Source organism: Pseudopodoces humilis, chromosome 5, assembly GCF_049639895.1.
Source record: "Pseudopodoces humilis isolate 2021_Gansu_Grassland_sample_001 chromosome 5, ASM4963989v1, whole genome shotgun sequence".
NCBI lineage: Eukaryota > Metazoa > Chordata > Aves > Passeriformes > Paridae > Pseudopodoces > Pseudopodoces humilis.
Genome location: NC_142204.1, coordinates 48,055,586 through 48,071,231, shown reverse-complemented (window position 1 = coordinate 48,071,231; position 15,646 = coordinate 48,055,586). Strand labels below are relative to the sequence as shown.

The following is a 15,646-nucleotide window of genomic DNA, read 5'->3' as shown; positions in this document are numbered from 1 at the left end:
AACAATTCTGAAATGTCTACCCCCATCTAGAGCATTCATAGAGTATTTTGTTTTGTTGCTCTTCCTGCTTTGGTAATTTCTAAATCAATGTACACTAATGTGTTTTTCAAATTCAAGAGTATCAGGAGAGCCATGCTTGAGTGGTGCGATCCTAAACTGGCATAATTAGGGCCCTGCCTGGGAGCAGACCCTTTAATAGAGCTGCACACTGAGTGGGGAACCATTCACACTTTCCCTCTCAGCTCTTCATGAGCTTTTCTGGGCAATGAGCCAGCTGGGAAGAGAATCAGGCTGATCCAACCTGTTGCAAGAGCCTGGAGACGTGGCTCAAGGGAACCTCCCAGCTCTGCCGTGGAACTCCTCGCACAGCCGCAAGAGGAGAAGTCGCAGCCGTGCGTGTTGGCTGCACTGGGAGGGACAGCAAGGGGACAGAGCTTTCCAGCTGCTCAAGGAGGCAAATCAACTTCTCAGTAGTGCTTGGGGATTTCTACAGTTCAGAATAGAAAAAAACTAGTCCACTCATCCCATACACAGCATTATTTCCTGGTGTCAGACAGGCTGCAGGTTATGCTGTGAAGGAAAGATGTGTTTGCTGGTCTGCCATGCAAGAGCTGCCGTGAAAAGACCTAGACATCATCTCTAAAGGTTTGTCTTTCTGAATCTGAATGAAGGACAGGACTGTGTGTTCTCTCTCTACTCCTAGTTCTCTAGAAGTACCAGAATCCACAAGAGAGAAAGGGGGAAAGGAAAGACATTCCAGTGATGTAGGTGATAATTCCTGGACAGTCACAGTAACAGATTGACACATCAGATTCTGCACAGACATGTGTTCAACATTAAAATGCCCCTGGAAATCCCTGATCACATAATAATTCTAATTAGTATTCTGCACATTCAATACTTGTAAACAGAACTTGCACAATACCTCTTTTCTCAGAATCAAAAATATTTTATAGTATTGCAACAGTGTTGTCAGGATAAAGAGGTGATCACTGCATCAGCTAGTTTCTGGGGGTTTTTGTCTCTGTTAGATGTAGATGAATCTATTATGTGATAACTTCTGTTAGAAAACTGCTAGTTAAAATTTTGCCATGTTACAAAGATCATGCATAGGGCTAGCTGGAGTATTTTATACTCCTGAAAATTACAATAAGAGATAACACCTCAAGGTGTTGCATATATATTTTAAACTAAAAAGGAAACCACGCTAACTAATCCCACTTTCTTAGTAGATGTATGTTTTTAATACTGGAAGTTTTCAAGAGTAAAATGTGACTTAAAGTAAATCTGTAATTAGAAGATTTTACAGCAAGGTGGAACATGATGCAAAATATGGGTTTTCATTAGTAGAAAAGGTTATCAAAGACAGGACATAATTCTTTGGAACAAGTTCTATCTATACAAATAAGAACTTGCTAGAAAGTTTGTGATACTGACACTTCCACTGTAAATGAAACAATATCCTGTTTTTTTGATTTGTTATTGTATTTATACCTCTTCCTTAACAGAACTCCACCATATAAGCTTGAACATGGATATTTCTCCTTTCCCTTCCCCCTACACCTTACGTAAAAATAACTCCCTGCCTTCTTTCCATCTCTTGGGGTTATCCTTGTCTTTAGAGTGGGCATTACTGATGCAAATTTCTGCACGTCAGAGGATAACTGCATATTCCTCCGAATAGACTTACAAGGGAAAATGGGACTTACGATTTTTCAGCAGCTATCTTCCCAATTTAATTTACCCCAAACCTCAATGTTTGCTTATATGTAGGCCACACATTTCCTCTAGAATTATACTCGAGAGGGAGAAAGACTGTTTATCACTACTCTCCTCTTACACTACGTAATATGCCTTTGCATCTTTCTATATCAGTGTTTTCTACCATGTACAAAATCCTCCTACTTCTTATGCTCTTATCAGCTTGCATTAGATAAACAGAAATATGCAAGATGCAGTTTATGAAAAAGAGTTTTAAACCAGTTACATTTCTATTTTTGTTCACTGTAATGCAAAGAAAACTCTCTAAGTTACAACCATATCAAGTTTTTTTCTGTTTTTGAAACGGCACTTTTTGACTGACATTAAGCATGCATGGTTGAAGTCAAAGTGCATTAAATCAGAGGATATAATTTAAAAGCAGTGGGGTTTGCTTCTTTTTTCCCACATTCCCTATTTCTTATCTCTCATCAACTCCTTATATATGTTTAAAAAAGTAACTAAAGGTTACAATATTAATGATATGTTTGCTTATTTATTATGTGCAATGAATTTTAAACTCAGGCCCATATGAAGATCCAAAGGGAGATGACCAAACTAGGAGAGAGTAAAGCAAGGAGACTAGGCTAAAAGAGACTATGAATATCTTTTCATGCTAAATTTTCATGCTAAATTTTTGCATTTTGAGTGTCTTTAATAAAAAGTGGTTCTTCTGATGTTATGCACCAATGAAATAAAAATTAAGTAATTAAACTTAAGTGTATACTTTTACCAAATTTTATCAAATTATTACACTTCAGTGAAGTGCTTATGCTAAGTAAACAAAGCTTACCATAACAACTCAACACTCCATACAGCATGATATTTATACAACTGGCTTGGTACACATTGAGCTTAACCCTTTGATTCCAGGAGTCATGATTTCATGACATGCCATCCTCTGACAGAATGCATTAGTACTGATGTTGAAACAACAAATCTCCAAGCCTGAAGGAAAAAACAACTAACCAATTCATTGTAGATATATTAAACTACAGGGCTGAAGATAATTATCTATTTATTCTAATTGATATAATGTTCACAATCCTACTCTATGAAAATAAACTACTCCTTTAGAGTCATTTACTGGAATAGAAACACCTAGCAAACAAATAGAATTACAACTGTGCAAATCACCGTGCTTAGCAGACAACAACAGTATGTGTATCATGGACAGATCAGTCTAAGCACAGAGGAAGCCTACCTGGAAGGGAAATAATTGCAATGCTGTACACGAATACCCACCAATGGCAGAAAATTGACAGCATTTACCTTTGGGTTATGCTTGTGCTCTCACAGTTCTTGAAGAACCCCAAGTCTCACTCATGACTGTAAATGTAATATGAAAATAAAGCCCCCAGTATTAAAACTCAAGCTAAATGATACAAGGTTCTTCAGTGGCTCTAAGGACAATGACTTTCTGCCCTAGGAAAACAAACTACATGTTCTAACTGCCAGGGTGACATTTTTCCCTGTTATGCCTACTATGGAAATTTGGTGATAGGGAGAGAAATCCTTGAAAGCAATTAGTAACCTTCACCGTTAATTACCATTATAACAAATTCTACAGATAAAAAAAATATTCTGAAACAAAAAATGGTACTACAAAAATCTTAACTTTACTAGAGCAATATTTTACTGGATGCACAGTAAAATAGTAAATGCTATTATCTCATAATATGCAGGTTAACATTACCCTCAACTCTCATCACAAACCCTCCATAGCTATTTTGCAATATGTCATTAATCAATGTATGTACTGATTGGATCCATTCAATTGGTACATCAGTGTAATGAATGGCATATATAAACATGTTTCAAATACATTTATTCGGATATCTATACATGAAAGTAAAATCACTACCACAACTGGTACTCAAGCTTGTCAAAAGGGATGTTTTTCTTCTTCTGTTTTACATAAGACATGCTAATGGTTATGCCATCTGCAGTGTGAAACCCAGACAAATGTAAATCAAAGTAATAGTAGATCAAGACAAGCGTCTATCTAAAACTGTAATTTTTGCAGGTATTCTGTTAACTCGCAATCTAAATATAAGCCTCCTGTCCCTGAAAATATAGGATAACTACTAGTTAAAGGTAACTTTTGCATTAGAAACTAAAACAAAAAAATTCTACACTTTTACAATCGATCACATAGTTAGTGGTACATTTGTAAAGGCTTTTAATGAAGATACAAAAGACACTCAAATTATTCTAGGAAAATTTCAGGAGTTCCCCTAAAGACATCCCCTCAGTAAAGCACAGTAGAACATGATGACTTACCCAACAACCTCTTTTTGCAAAGCTGAGGACATAAATTTGAAGGTTTCTTCAATCAGCTTTCAACTTGCTGATTAGCTAGTAGGTGCTGTAAGTCACTAAAATACTTGACACATTATGAAATAACAGGGAACATACATAAAACACCATATGCTACTTCCCCCCCAGAAAAGATGGCCACTAAAATAAATACTAGTTTTTCCCCTCTTTGGCTCATGGGATAATAGAATAGTTTCCATCAAAATACAGAGCACAAGAGATGCATGGAAAGGCTATTACTTAATAGCCACATTTACTTGCAGATGTGTGAGCTAGTTTTAAAGGTTTTATTGCATTTTTACTAGATTTATAAATCTATTCTAAAATATCAACAGTTGCCAGATTAGTAAATTGCTCTGAAATGGAGGAAATTAGCTATGCACTAATTTAGAGTATTTTAAAATATTGGGGTAAGTCTGTTTTCTTAATCACAAACACAAGTACAAGTATTTTTGCCTTATAACCCTCAATTTTGTCTTATAAACCTTATACAAATTTAGCTATTTCTACTGCTAGAAGATTTTGGCTAAAGTTACCATTAAATTTGGCATAACAAAATAATAGTGCTGTATAATTTTATGACAGTATTTGGTCAAACAAGCAACATGATGATCAGAATGTGAATTTCCACTACATGATGAACAATGGACAGTAAGAGACAGAAAGAGAAAAGCTCATAGGACTCATGTCCAAAACCTTTACACATCCTTTTCACTAAAATATAAAATTTAAATGCAGTTTGTGTTCATACCTGAATTTACATGGCATTTCATACATAAAACCAAAGTCTGGGAGAAAATTCCATTTTTCCTCTCCTTTAAAAATGAACCAAATGAAGTGTTCAAGGCCAAAAAGAGACACTGTGTACACATTGATAATGGAAGAAAAAGTTGGAAACATAAGCAATAATCTAGGCTTTAGGGAGCATACAACAGTTCTGAAAATAAAAATATTTGCTTTATTTTCTTTTTCCTGCCTCTCAAGTAGGACTCATGAGATGCTGACTCCTCCTGGGAAACAAGTGATACAGCACTAACACATCAGCCCCTAGCTTTAAAAGGCATCAGGCCAAGGTTAGTGTTTCAAGAGCATGAAAGCACAAGACTCCCTCTCTTCATCTCATCACCCTCTGTGTTCTGTGCATGACTGTCTTTTGCCTCCAAACAGTTTTCTATCATTTCACCAATGCCTACTAGAAACAGTGCACCCCAGTCTTCTTTAACCTTGAAAAGAAAATTTGTGAATGGGTAGAGAATGTGAAAAGAGAAGTCAGTAGTTCCTGGACTGTGCTGGTTTAAAAGGTGGAGGGTTAAAGTAAGAAAAAAATGTGTAAAACATATACTAGGAAAATATCACTATTTATGCTTGTTTCATATAGTTTCCTTATTGCATGGTGTTGATCAATTTAGCGGCAGAACATAGGGCTGGACGGATCTTGTACACTCCTTGTACAACCCATATTATCTTTTAGAATGAGGAGCTAGCAGAATGAAGTACTTTCACAATATTCATTAAACCAATCATTTTCATGGTTCAACTCTTCAAGGTCACTAAATCCACTTAAAAAACTCACATAGTTCATAAGCTTCTACCTTTATGACTACTCTTCTTTTGTGTCTTCAGTGCAGAAGGTATTTGATACAAAGCAAATGTGAATTTGCATTTACAAAGTCAAGGGTGAAGACTGGAAAGTTGAGAGGGTCCCAGGACTCAGCCTCAGCCAGGACTGGACTACAACTACAGTATGTCAGGATTCCGTCATGTCGTGTTTTCCTTTTTTCCATTTTCTTTAGTCATATTCCTAAATTCTTGTTTGGTTCTGAGCAAATAAATAAAACTTTAAAAATATATTTGAAGAGAGATGATCAGGAATGTGGAACTGCTTTCTGTGTCCAACATTGCTCCACCAAGTTTCACAAAGAAAAGGAGACAATGTGAATCACATTCAGAAATTGCCCAAGTGAACAAATTTCACAACATTTCCCTGGTGGAGAAAAAAAATACATTCTAGTGCCTGGGGTCCTCCATTATGCATGACAAAAACTAAAAATGAGATAAAAACACCCTACTCCATCAGAAAACAGGGGAAGTCCTGAGAGAATAAATGCTCACCCAGAAAAATAGATATGAGGAAGAGAATGGTAGGATTTATACTTTTTTTAATATCCTGAGCAAAATAAAATTGTCTGCAACAAAATGTAATTCAGCAGTTAAGCACCCATATTTGGTCTATATACAAGAGAGAACAAGTTTTGTCAGTAGAATGCAATTTGATATGGAACTCTGCATTAGGAATAAATTAATTAATACCTCATAAAAATACCACACTGATAAAATTTTCGAAGAATAAAACTCACTTTATGTTTTTACTAATGCATTTAAAATAACTTTTCAATAGTAGAACTTCTGTTTAACCATTTGCAATCTAAAGCCCAACAACATCCTAATACGAAATTTCATGATATATGTTTTTTTCTAAAATGGCAGAAGCAGTTTCACAATTTCATGCACTTTTGTTGCTAAGTTTCTGAACACTTCTCTGTCACTTAGATATAGCACCTGTGAGGAATTTAGCTTTTCTTTTTTTTTATCATGGATATTGTTTTGCTCCTAGTCTTAACATGTTTTTACAATTTAAACTATGTACATATAAAAATCACATACCAATTTTGTAACATGTCTATAAAAAATTAATGTACCACAGTTCCTGAACTCAGACTTAGTCTTAGACCTTTCAAGCATGTACAGCCACAAAAGGCTTTTGTATCCTATAGTGATTTTTTTCTGTGAAGTCAGCAGCAAGAAGCCTGTAACCTGCAGCATGTGAATATGCACATACATGGCATTAGAGGACCGGCACTGACACACACCCCTCATGTGTGAGCCAGCACGGCACTCTTCCCTGAGATAAAGGTCCCAAAAACAAGGAGACTTTACTAACCTGCAGTGGTCTCTGTTTCTCACTGCCCTTAGGAGATTTCAGTCCACTTGTCTGTTGCTGTAAAAGCAGCTGCCTTGCTGCCTGGAGTGCCTAAAAGTATAAAAAAAAAAAAAAAAAAAAAAAAAAAGGTAAATAAATTTGACCAATTCCTAGAAAGAAATTACTCATTGCTAATGTTAGGTAAAAGTCCAATTGAACAAACAAAATCACCTCCTATTTGATTTTTATTTGCTAGATTTCAGACTTCAGGGTTATTTTTTTTTACTTAAAACATTAAAAAAAAATTTCTGAAAGTACATATATAGGACTTAACTAGAATTTATGGATGTACATGAAATCCTGCAGGAAATAAAGTTAATTTGTTTGAAGTGCTTGAAGAGGAAAAATCATAAACTGCATCAATAGCCTCATTTCCACAAGGAACTTGTCTTTGAGTGTTCAACTAAAATGCCCACTCCCTTGCAAATTATCATTCAATTTGCATTTTCGTATTACAATTTGAAGTAAAAGCAAGTAGACTTCAAGTGTTACCAGAAGCTGTAATTAAATTTGACAAATCAACATCAGATTATCTTGAAAGTGAATTAATAAGGATATTCATTGAAGATTAAAAACACTTTTTGTACTTACAATTCAAGGAGAAACCTCTCCTTTGACAAAAAAAAAGAGTGCAGTTTTAATGCCAAATAAAAATGAGTGGTTTTAATTTGCATTCTTAGGAAAATCAGAGAACAAAGAAATTATTACTCAACCAACCAGATCAGGCACATGGATGACAGTATCCCAATCAAAATAGAAGACGTTTTCATTTATTTTACGTTTTCATTCCAACTCAGCCAAATACAGTTAAACATATGAAATGTAAACAAACATTCCACTTACCCAAAGAATGCTAATATATATTATTTTTCCTTATAAAATTATTTTTAAAATACCAAGTGTTATAAAGTGGTATTTAATTAGAAATAAAAAAACCCAAAATTAAATCAACTGAAAAACCTGATTCAAAACATTTCCACTAAAACTACCTGCAGAACTCATTTTTTCCCCTCAGAAAAATCATCTCAAAAAATAGCAGTTACAGCTTACAATACATCACGCTATTATTTCTGTTATTAAAACCTACTGTAGATGGAATGTACTGCAATAAATGTCATTTGATCAATGTTCCCTAAAATAATAAAGATTCTCAACTGATAAAGAAAGGTACAATTTTGATTAGACTCAAATGAGCTGGTTTTTAAGATAGTTTCTAGTATCCATGACAACAGTTGCTTTGACAAGATGTGCATATGGCATTACACTGCCAGCTGGTGTGAACAATGTTTGAACTACTGCATTGAGATGCTGAGCAAACAGAAAAAGTTGCCACGTCTTAACCCTCAGGGAAGGCAGTCATCCCCTGATCAATTATGAAAAGACAGAGAGAGGGCTGCTACAGTCTGGCTCCAAGCAAGTTTTCTGAGAAGGCAGGCAGACATAGAAAACCAAAGTAAACAAAGTGAATGCACTAGTACCATCTCCTAACAACATTGATTCGTCTCCCCATAGAAGACCCTGGTACAAAGTTTGCAGAGCAGACTTTTAACATTTGGAGACATTCCCACAACAATCCCTGTATTGTTTCATCAAATTCTCAAGTAATTACAGGTCAGCTTTACAAAGAGTATACATTCCTCTGAACCTAAGCAATGAGACGCAGAGAACTATCTTCTCTCTGCCAAAAATAAATAAAAAGTTAACATATTTAAAAGTGCAGTTGAAATATTTTGTTACCAAGGAACCACTGGGTGCATGATCTCTTCTGTACTCACAATTCTTGAGCATATCCTAAAGGACAGCCCTTCCCTGCCTGAGATCAGTTAAATGCATCTGTTGATTTCAGGGGCACCACGATTTGATCCCAACTTCTTGCAGTGGCTTAAGCAAAAACAAATTAAAAACACAAATCTGCAGAAAATTTCTATTCCTTAATCCCTAGTGCTCTCCAGAAGGAAAACTTGAATGGAAGCAAGAGAACTACTGCAGTCCTGAATTCATGAGAATTGTAGAGGAAAACTAACCTCACCACTTGTGGTGATACTGCCAGGAGAATAACAGAAGAGATCTGGAGTAAGAGGAAATGGAAAAAAACCCAAACATATAGACAATAATCTTTCTTTTTTGGCAGTTGCAGAAATCCTAATCTTCCTCAGAAGGAAAGTCCTCACATCAATACAATAAAACAAGAAAGTAAGCATCCAGTAAAGCTGTACATTTACAGTACTTGAAAATTATAGAATTGTAGTGTGCTGTAGCTTAGATTTAATCTATGAGTATGATTTCAAATTGTGGCTAGCATACTCCCGTGGAATGAGCCTAAGAAAGTATGACTTCTTACAGCTAACTACAAAAAGAGTCACACTTCATGAAAAAGCAAGGCAGCACAACAGGATATGCTTGCATAAAAGGCTCTACTACTTAAACTATTTTGATTCATATGTGCTGGTTGGGATATCTCTAAAGGAGTAAAGGCTTATCTTTTAATACAGAATGTCTTATAAATGATGACTACCTGAATACTTCAGTGATTTTATTGTGGCAGTTTAGATTATTGTAAACACAGGAGATAGAAGAAGAACAGAAAACAATTTCAAGAGATCAGAGATGATTTAAAACTCATAAGGAGAAATCACTGTCAGCCTTTGTTCTTAGAGCAGTCATCATATGGTATTTTTTTCTCCCAGTGTGCTGCTTAACTTTACATTTTGCTACACAGTAAACAATCTCCCAGAAACACTGTTAATTTCAAGCATTATTACTGACATTATTGATAAGTGAAGATCATGAGACTATAAAACATTAGTTCTAAAAATTCATTTGCTGCTATTAAATCTTTGCAAAGAGAATTGACAACTTGAAAGTATATTACAAAATTCGTAGTTTAACATCTACACTTCCAGTAAACACCTATCTCATGCACCATTTATAAATTTCTCTGACAATAATTCGTGATCTAAAAACAGTGTAATGAACAAAAAATAACAGATGCTTTTAAATCTGGGAGATCAAATTCATGTTAAGTCCCACCTGAAAGTTAAGTGCAGAAAGAAGAGATTCTAGGGCAGTCAAAATTGTATCTAGTTTCCAACAACATTTGTTTCAAATTTAGAAGGAACTTTTCCTTAATTAAATTATGTAAATTAGTAAAACTATAAGGAAAAAAAAATCAATGTAGACAAAAGAAATAAAAAGAACTGAGGATTAGAAATTATTTTAATTACATAAATGAAAATCATTATACTGCTTTAAGTAATGGCTATATAGAAGGAAAATTTGGGCATATGGTTTCCAGAACTCACTGTGTCTTCTAGTAAAATATTTATTGGGAACACTACTTCTTAATATTTACTATGAAGCTTTGGCATCGCTAAAACATAAGCAGAACAGAAATGAAAATAATTGCATATAACTCACACTATTAAAGTTGATAAATTGTGGTAGATTTTGCCATTTGTTGGCAATATTATTAGGAGATATAACTTCCTTTCATTTTGTATTCCAAACCCTTCCATTTGATGTAAGCATGATTCAAAATTATTTTTAAAGCTTTACCATTTTAATAAAGTGAAAGCTGTCACTTAAAGATGGTAAACTTATTGCTTTGGTTTTTAGAAATTAAATATATGTGTGTTTTTAGGAAACAGATGTCACTCATATCCTTCCTTTAAAACCAGGAATGTTTAACCTATCAGCCTGTTGCATTTGAGACGTTAAAATGAAAAATGACATCTATGCCCATTAATATCGTCAATGTATAAACAGCACAGCGTGACACATTCTTGAGAGCTGAAGGCTACAAAATCTCTCTGAAACATAAATAACAAAGCACTCAGAAGGATATTTGATGTTGATATTCATCTCTGAGAAAAACACTGCTGCCTGGGCTTCTTATGAAAATAGATGCAGCCCAAATGGATCTCCTGTAATTGGTTTCAGATAGCGAGGTCAAAAGAAATATGATACAAGAAACTATTATGTGGAACAGGCGAAACAAGAATGTTTATACAGGCACTCCCTATTTATACTGACAAGAGGTGTATACTCTGAAGATAACCAAAACCAAAACACTTGCCAGAAGTCAACCAGATTATTTTCTTTTACAATTCCGAATCCCTATTTTATTTTTTCAAATGACTGCATACCCTAAAATTCCTGCTGAACATAAAGTAAGTTTCTGAACATGAAAGTTTCCAAATGGCTGAATATGTCAAGCGAGAGTCATCTCACTGGTAGCACTATGCAACCGAAACGTATCAACATGCTAAGCTGGATTTAAGGCCAAAGACTGCTCTGCACTGGTTGAATAACAAGTTAACCAAATGATTACATAGCTACATTTATTATAAAAGCACTTCAGGATAACCTCTAACCCTTTATAACCTGCTCAGGGCCTATTCTTTGGCTGGCTCCCAAAAAGAATTACCCATGTAACAAACCCTCAAAAGATAGTGACTGAAAGACAACATTGTTCAACTCTTCCTAATAGCAATAAAATGATATTGCTATACCTTTGTCTCTCACTGATTGTGTTTGCCCAGAAAGTTCTCTAATGAATATCAAAGTCAATCAGCACAGCAGCTTATAATCTTTCCAAATGGAGTAGCAAAGTAGTTAGCACTATTGAAAGCTGAAATGAATTGAAGATGATCCAACTCCTTTCCAGCAGCAGTCTCTCCAGAAACCTCAATGGAGAAGGCAAACTCCCATTTTCCCCAGTGAACAGCACTCTTTTTTCTCTAAGCTGCACAAAGAAAATTGAGGACAAGCCACACCAGAAAGCCCACCTGGATGTAACAGAAATCTAACCCACAAAACCTGTCTGATTTCACCTACAAGAGACAGACTGAACAATTTTTATAGTGTTTGCCTATAGAAGAAGATCAGATAGCTAAGGCTGTTTGCACCTATCTTGAGGAATATATTATCTAAAAAAACTAGAAGGATTTCACTCAATTAACCCATATCAGACTATGCTAATACTCAATGAAAAAAATAATTTTTGTCTTCTGAATTTAAATTAGGGTGCCTTGCCTTGTAGTAGAACACAAACCTGGAAGATATCATAATGTTTGAAACTGCATTATGCTCCAAAAGAAGAGGCAATAGTCTTTGACACTGTATAACAATCCCAAGTATTCCTACCACCAGGCTGCTAGACAGGAGGACAAGAAGTGGTAGCGCCCACCAAATGCAGCAGTAAGACCAACTCTACAGAGTGGGATTAAGTGAACATTGAGTATGTTTGAAAACATTTACTGCATTAACACTACAGGAATTTCTGCAAATGATTGACTGGCTCTTAGGAGGCCAGGCTGCCCAGCTTTTCCAAGACTGGGAAAATTCTCCATTTGTTCAAGACAGCAATGCTTCATGCCTGGGGAATTTCAAAATAAAACAGCAGAGCACATTGAGGGTTGGGGGCAAGTAGGGAAAGACATTCTGCATCACAGTTTTACTTACATACTTATATTCCTCAAGTGCTTCAGCTCAGAAAACATAAGAATATCCGTGGATATGGCTCTCGTTTCTTTGGATTAAAAGTACTTAGAAGTTGGTTAGTTGGTTGGTTGGTTGGTTGGTGGCAGGGGTGATGATGTTCGTGTGTTTTGTTTTCTTAGGCTGATACTGCCAGTTTCAGTTTATTGATGCTCTGATTTTGATTCAGATTTGTGGTCTTCCCTGCAACACAAATGCCACTAGAAGAAATGATCCTCAATCTACCTGAGCTTCTGTTCCATCCTGATGTTATCCATGTTGTTAATTTTCAGTTGAAGAGAAAAAGTAACAGTAATAAAGTGATAAATGCAACATGAAGTGTTATAATGCTGTTTAATAAAAGGAAATTAATCACATAATTGTCATAAACCTATTTTCAAACAGCAATCTATCAGAGAGAAATTATGCATCTGTAGTTATTGACCTTTCATTTCACCATGACTGATTTGTAATTAGACTAGTTTTGTGAAAAATAATAGTTAATTACCAGAATTTTTCTCACTCTAATTGTTTTGGCATTTTTTGTTGTTGTTGTTGTTTGGCTGGGGTTTTTTTTGTCTTTTTTTTTGTAGGGATTTTTTGAGGGTTTTTTGTTTTTGGGTTTTTTTTTTTAGTTTAGTGTCTTCCTTTTTTTCCTGTGTGAAGGATGCTAAATAAATACAGGGCACTAGTAATTAGCAGTTTACATATTTCATTTTATGAAGCCAATTTAGCTTCTCTCCCTTTAACCCGATTTAATGGATTCTAAAGACTTTTGCAAAAACAACTTTTTAATTTTCTCTGCCCACTATTTGACTGACCAAGAACTAGAAACGAAACACCCGTAACAGTTACATGCTTCAATTCCTGGTGGCATTAGCAGGAATGTCTTCACTATAGACACAGTCTGCATTGGTCATTAGTGCTCCATGTCAGACCATGCATAACATGTTGCCTGACAGCAAATCCAAATGTTTTCTCCAAAGCTCAAACTAGCTGAAGAATGCAAATGTCAAGGGTTAGGAGAGATGGGGGCTCACAACACCGAAGTTGTGCTTGAACCTGACAATCTCCCTTTCATCCCACATGCCTGAACTTAACTTTCCTTTTGTATACACAGAAGCAATCTACTCTATTTCTTTCCTCCTCCTTACATTACACAGTGACTAACTGAATTTATGAAATTTAATTTAAAAAAACCAACAAAAAATTCACTCATAGAAAGCCAGCAATCCAAGCTCACAAATATTCTGACACTACTAAATTCTTCCACTGGGTGTGATTTTTAAAAGACTGGGATATGTAATAGCTAAACAGGAGAGCTAATCTCTTACAAGAAAAGAATGTGGTATTGGTGGAATGTACCAGATTTCCACATGAAAACTGGTATGATATATTTCCAATGAAAATCTGATAACTGATATATAAAGCTATCTAAGGATGCAGGCAAAGAAGAACAGTCAATACAGCTATCCCATGTGTGAAGCCAGAAACAAAAAAATCCTTAAAATTATTAAAATATAATATGATATGATATATGATATGATATGATATGATACAATACAATACAATACAATACAATACAATACAATACAATACAATATAATATAATATAATATAATATAATATAATATAATATAATATAATATAATGCAAGTATACATAGGATTTGAAAAGAGTTGGTTTAAAAAAGACCTTATTTCAAGTTTGCCCATTGTAGCCATTGTCTTATTGGCTATGAAACCTAATTTCAATTAAAGCATTCAGAAACAAAGTAGTCTTGACTAAGGTAGAATAATAGATGATTTGATAATTTATAAGTAAGAAAGGAACTGATTCAAGTTAAATTAAGGTCGATCCCATGTGTATTAAGATGAAAATTTGGAGCAACTTTGGGAGTGGAAAAAACAGAGTATCAAAGAAAGCATTGTAACTATTACGTGGCTGTTAGAAGGCAATAGTTTTAACTGATAGAAATCTGAAAGGAAATTCTAAAATTATAGACAATGAATTAATCATGGTGATTATTAATCAAATTATTAACAAAAAATCATCACCAAAATATAAACTAAACCAAGAAATAAGGCAAATACAAACCAGAAGGAAGCATGCACTCAAACTTTTTTTTTCTAGCCAACAACATGATTCCCAGAATAGAACCTCAAGTTTGAGAAGACAGATCTGAGGACTGATTAGTCCTTATTAAGTCATGCAAAAAAGTAAAATAGCATGCGAAGAACAAATGTCAAAACAATTTTACCCTAAAATAGCCCTATCCATTTATAAGTCAGAATGAAATATGTCTGTCTTTACAATTGATTTTCAATTGGATTCCATTCTGCACTCACTGGTAAAGGTGTGCTGACACGAAATATCAGAAGCACAGATTCCTCATCTGGGTACCCTCCTTTCAAGTTAGTAACCAAAACTACCCATCAAAGAAAATGGATCTACGTGGTACCAAAATCAAATAAAATTACAGTAATTATACTAATCAAACTCTCTCAGCCAATCCAAGTATGAGAAATTATACATCCATTGAAGAGCCACTGATTGAAAGGGTTCCAAATATTTGAATGATAACAATTTGATTTACTATTGCCCTTAGAAATCCATATCCAAAGGAATGACTGAGATTGTAACCATAAAAGGAAATATTATCAAGATGATCATATCAGGCTTTTACTGTATGGGAGGAAGGCACAAAAGCCATTATTGAAATATCCAGTTGATTATCAGTGAAGAAGAAAAAGGTCATGACTGGGTTTCACATTTGATATTATAAATTTAGAGGGTGTTTTAAATAATATTAATAGTTCTAATTATTGACTTTTAGTTCTTACAAGAGCATAATTTAAAGAAATCTTAAATTCAATATATATAGCTTGATGAAAACCATGCATTGAAGACATAAAAAAATCCTGTTGTACTATTATGATAAAAGTAACTGGGATATGAAAATAGGAGTGTCATATACAAAACAGATATTTTTTTACTTTCCTCAACCTTTTAATGACTCAGTGAAATGTACCCAGCTTGGGACACAATAGTTCAAAGAGGTGGACCATTTTACCAGTAACTAGATAAAAATGGTAACACGGTGACAATGAG

At 34.7% G+C, this 15,646-nt stretch overlaps 1 protein-coding gene across 8 annotated transcripts in view; it reads right to left on the bottom strand.

Annotated features, from left to right (window-relative positions):
• Positions 1 to 15,646, bottom strand: part of FOXP2 (forkhead box P2) — a 400,421-nt gene that overhangs the window by 114,278 nt on the left and 270,497 nt on the right. For all 8 annotated transcript variants that reach the window (XM_088054802.1, XM_088054799.1, XM_088054803.1 and 5 more), the window contains one exon: positions 7,019 to 7,108. In XM_088054802.1, the coding sequence (XP_087910928.1) occupies positions 7,019 to 7,108 (90 nt within the window). The remainder of the gene's footprint in view (positions 1 to 7,018; positions 7,109 to 15,646) is intronic.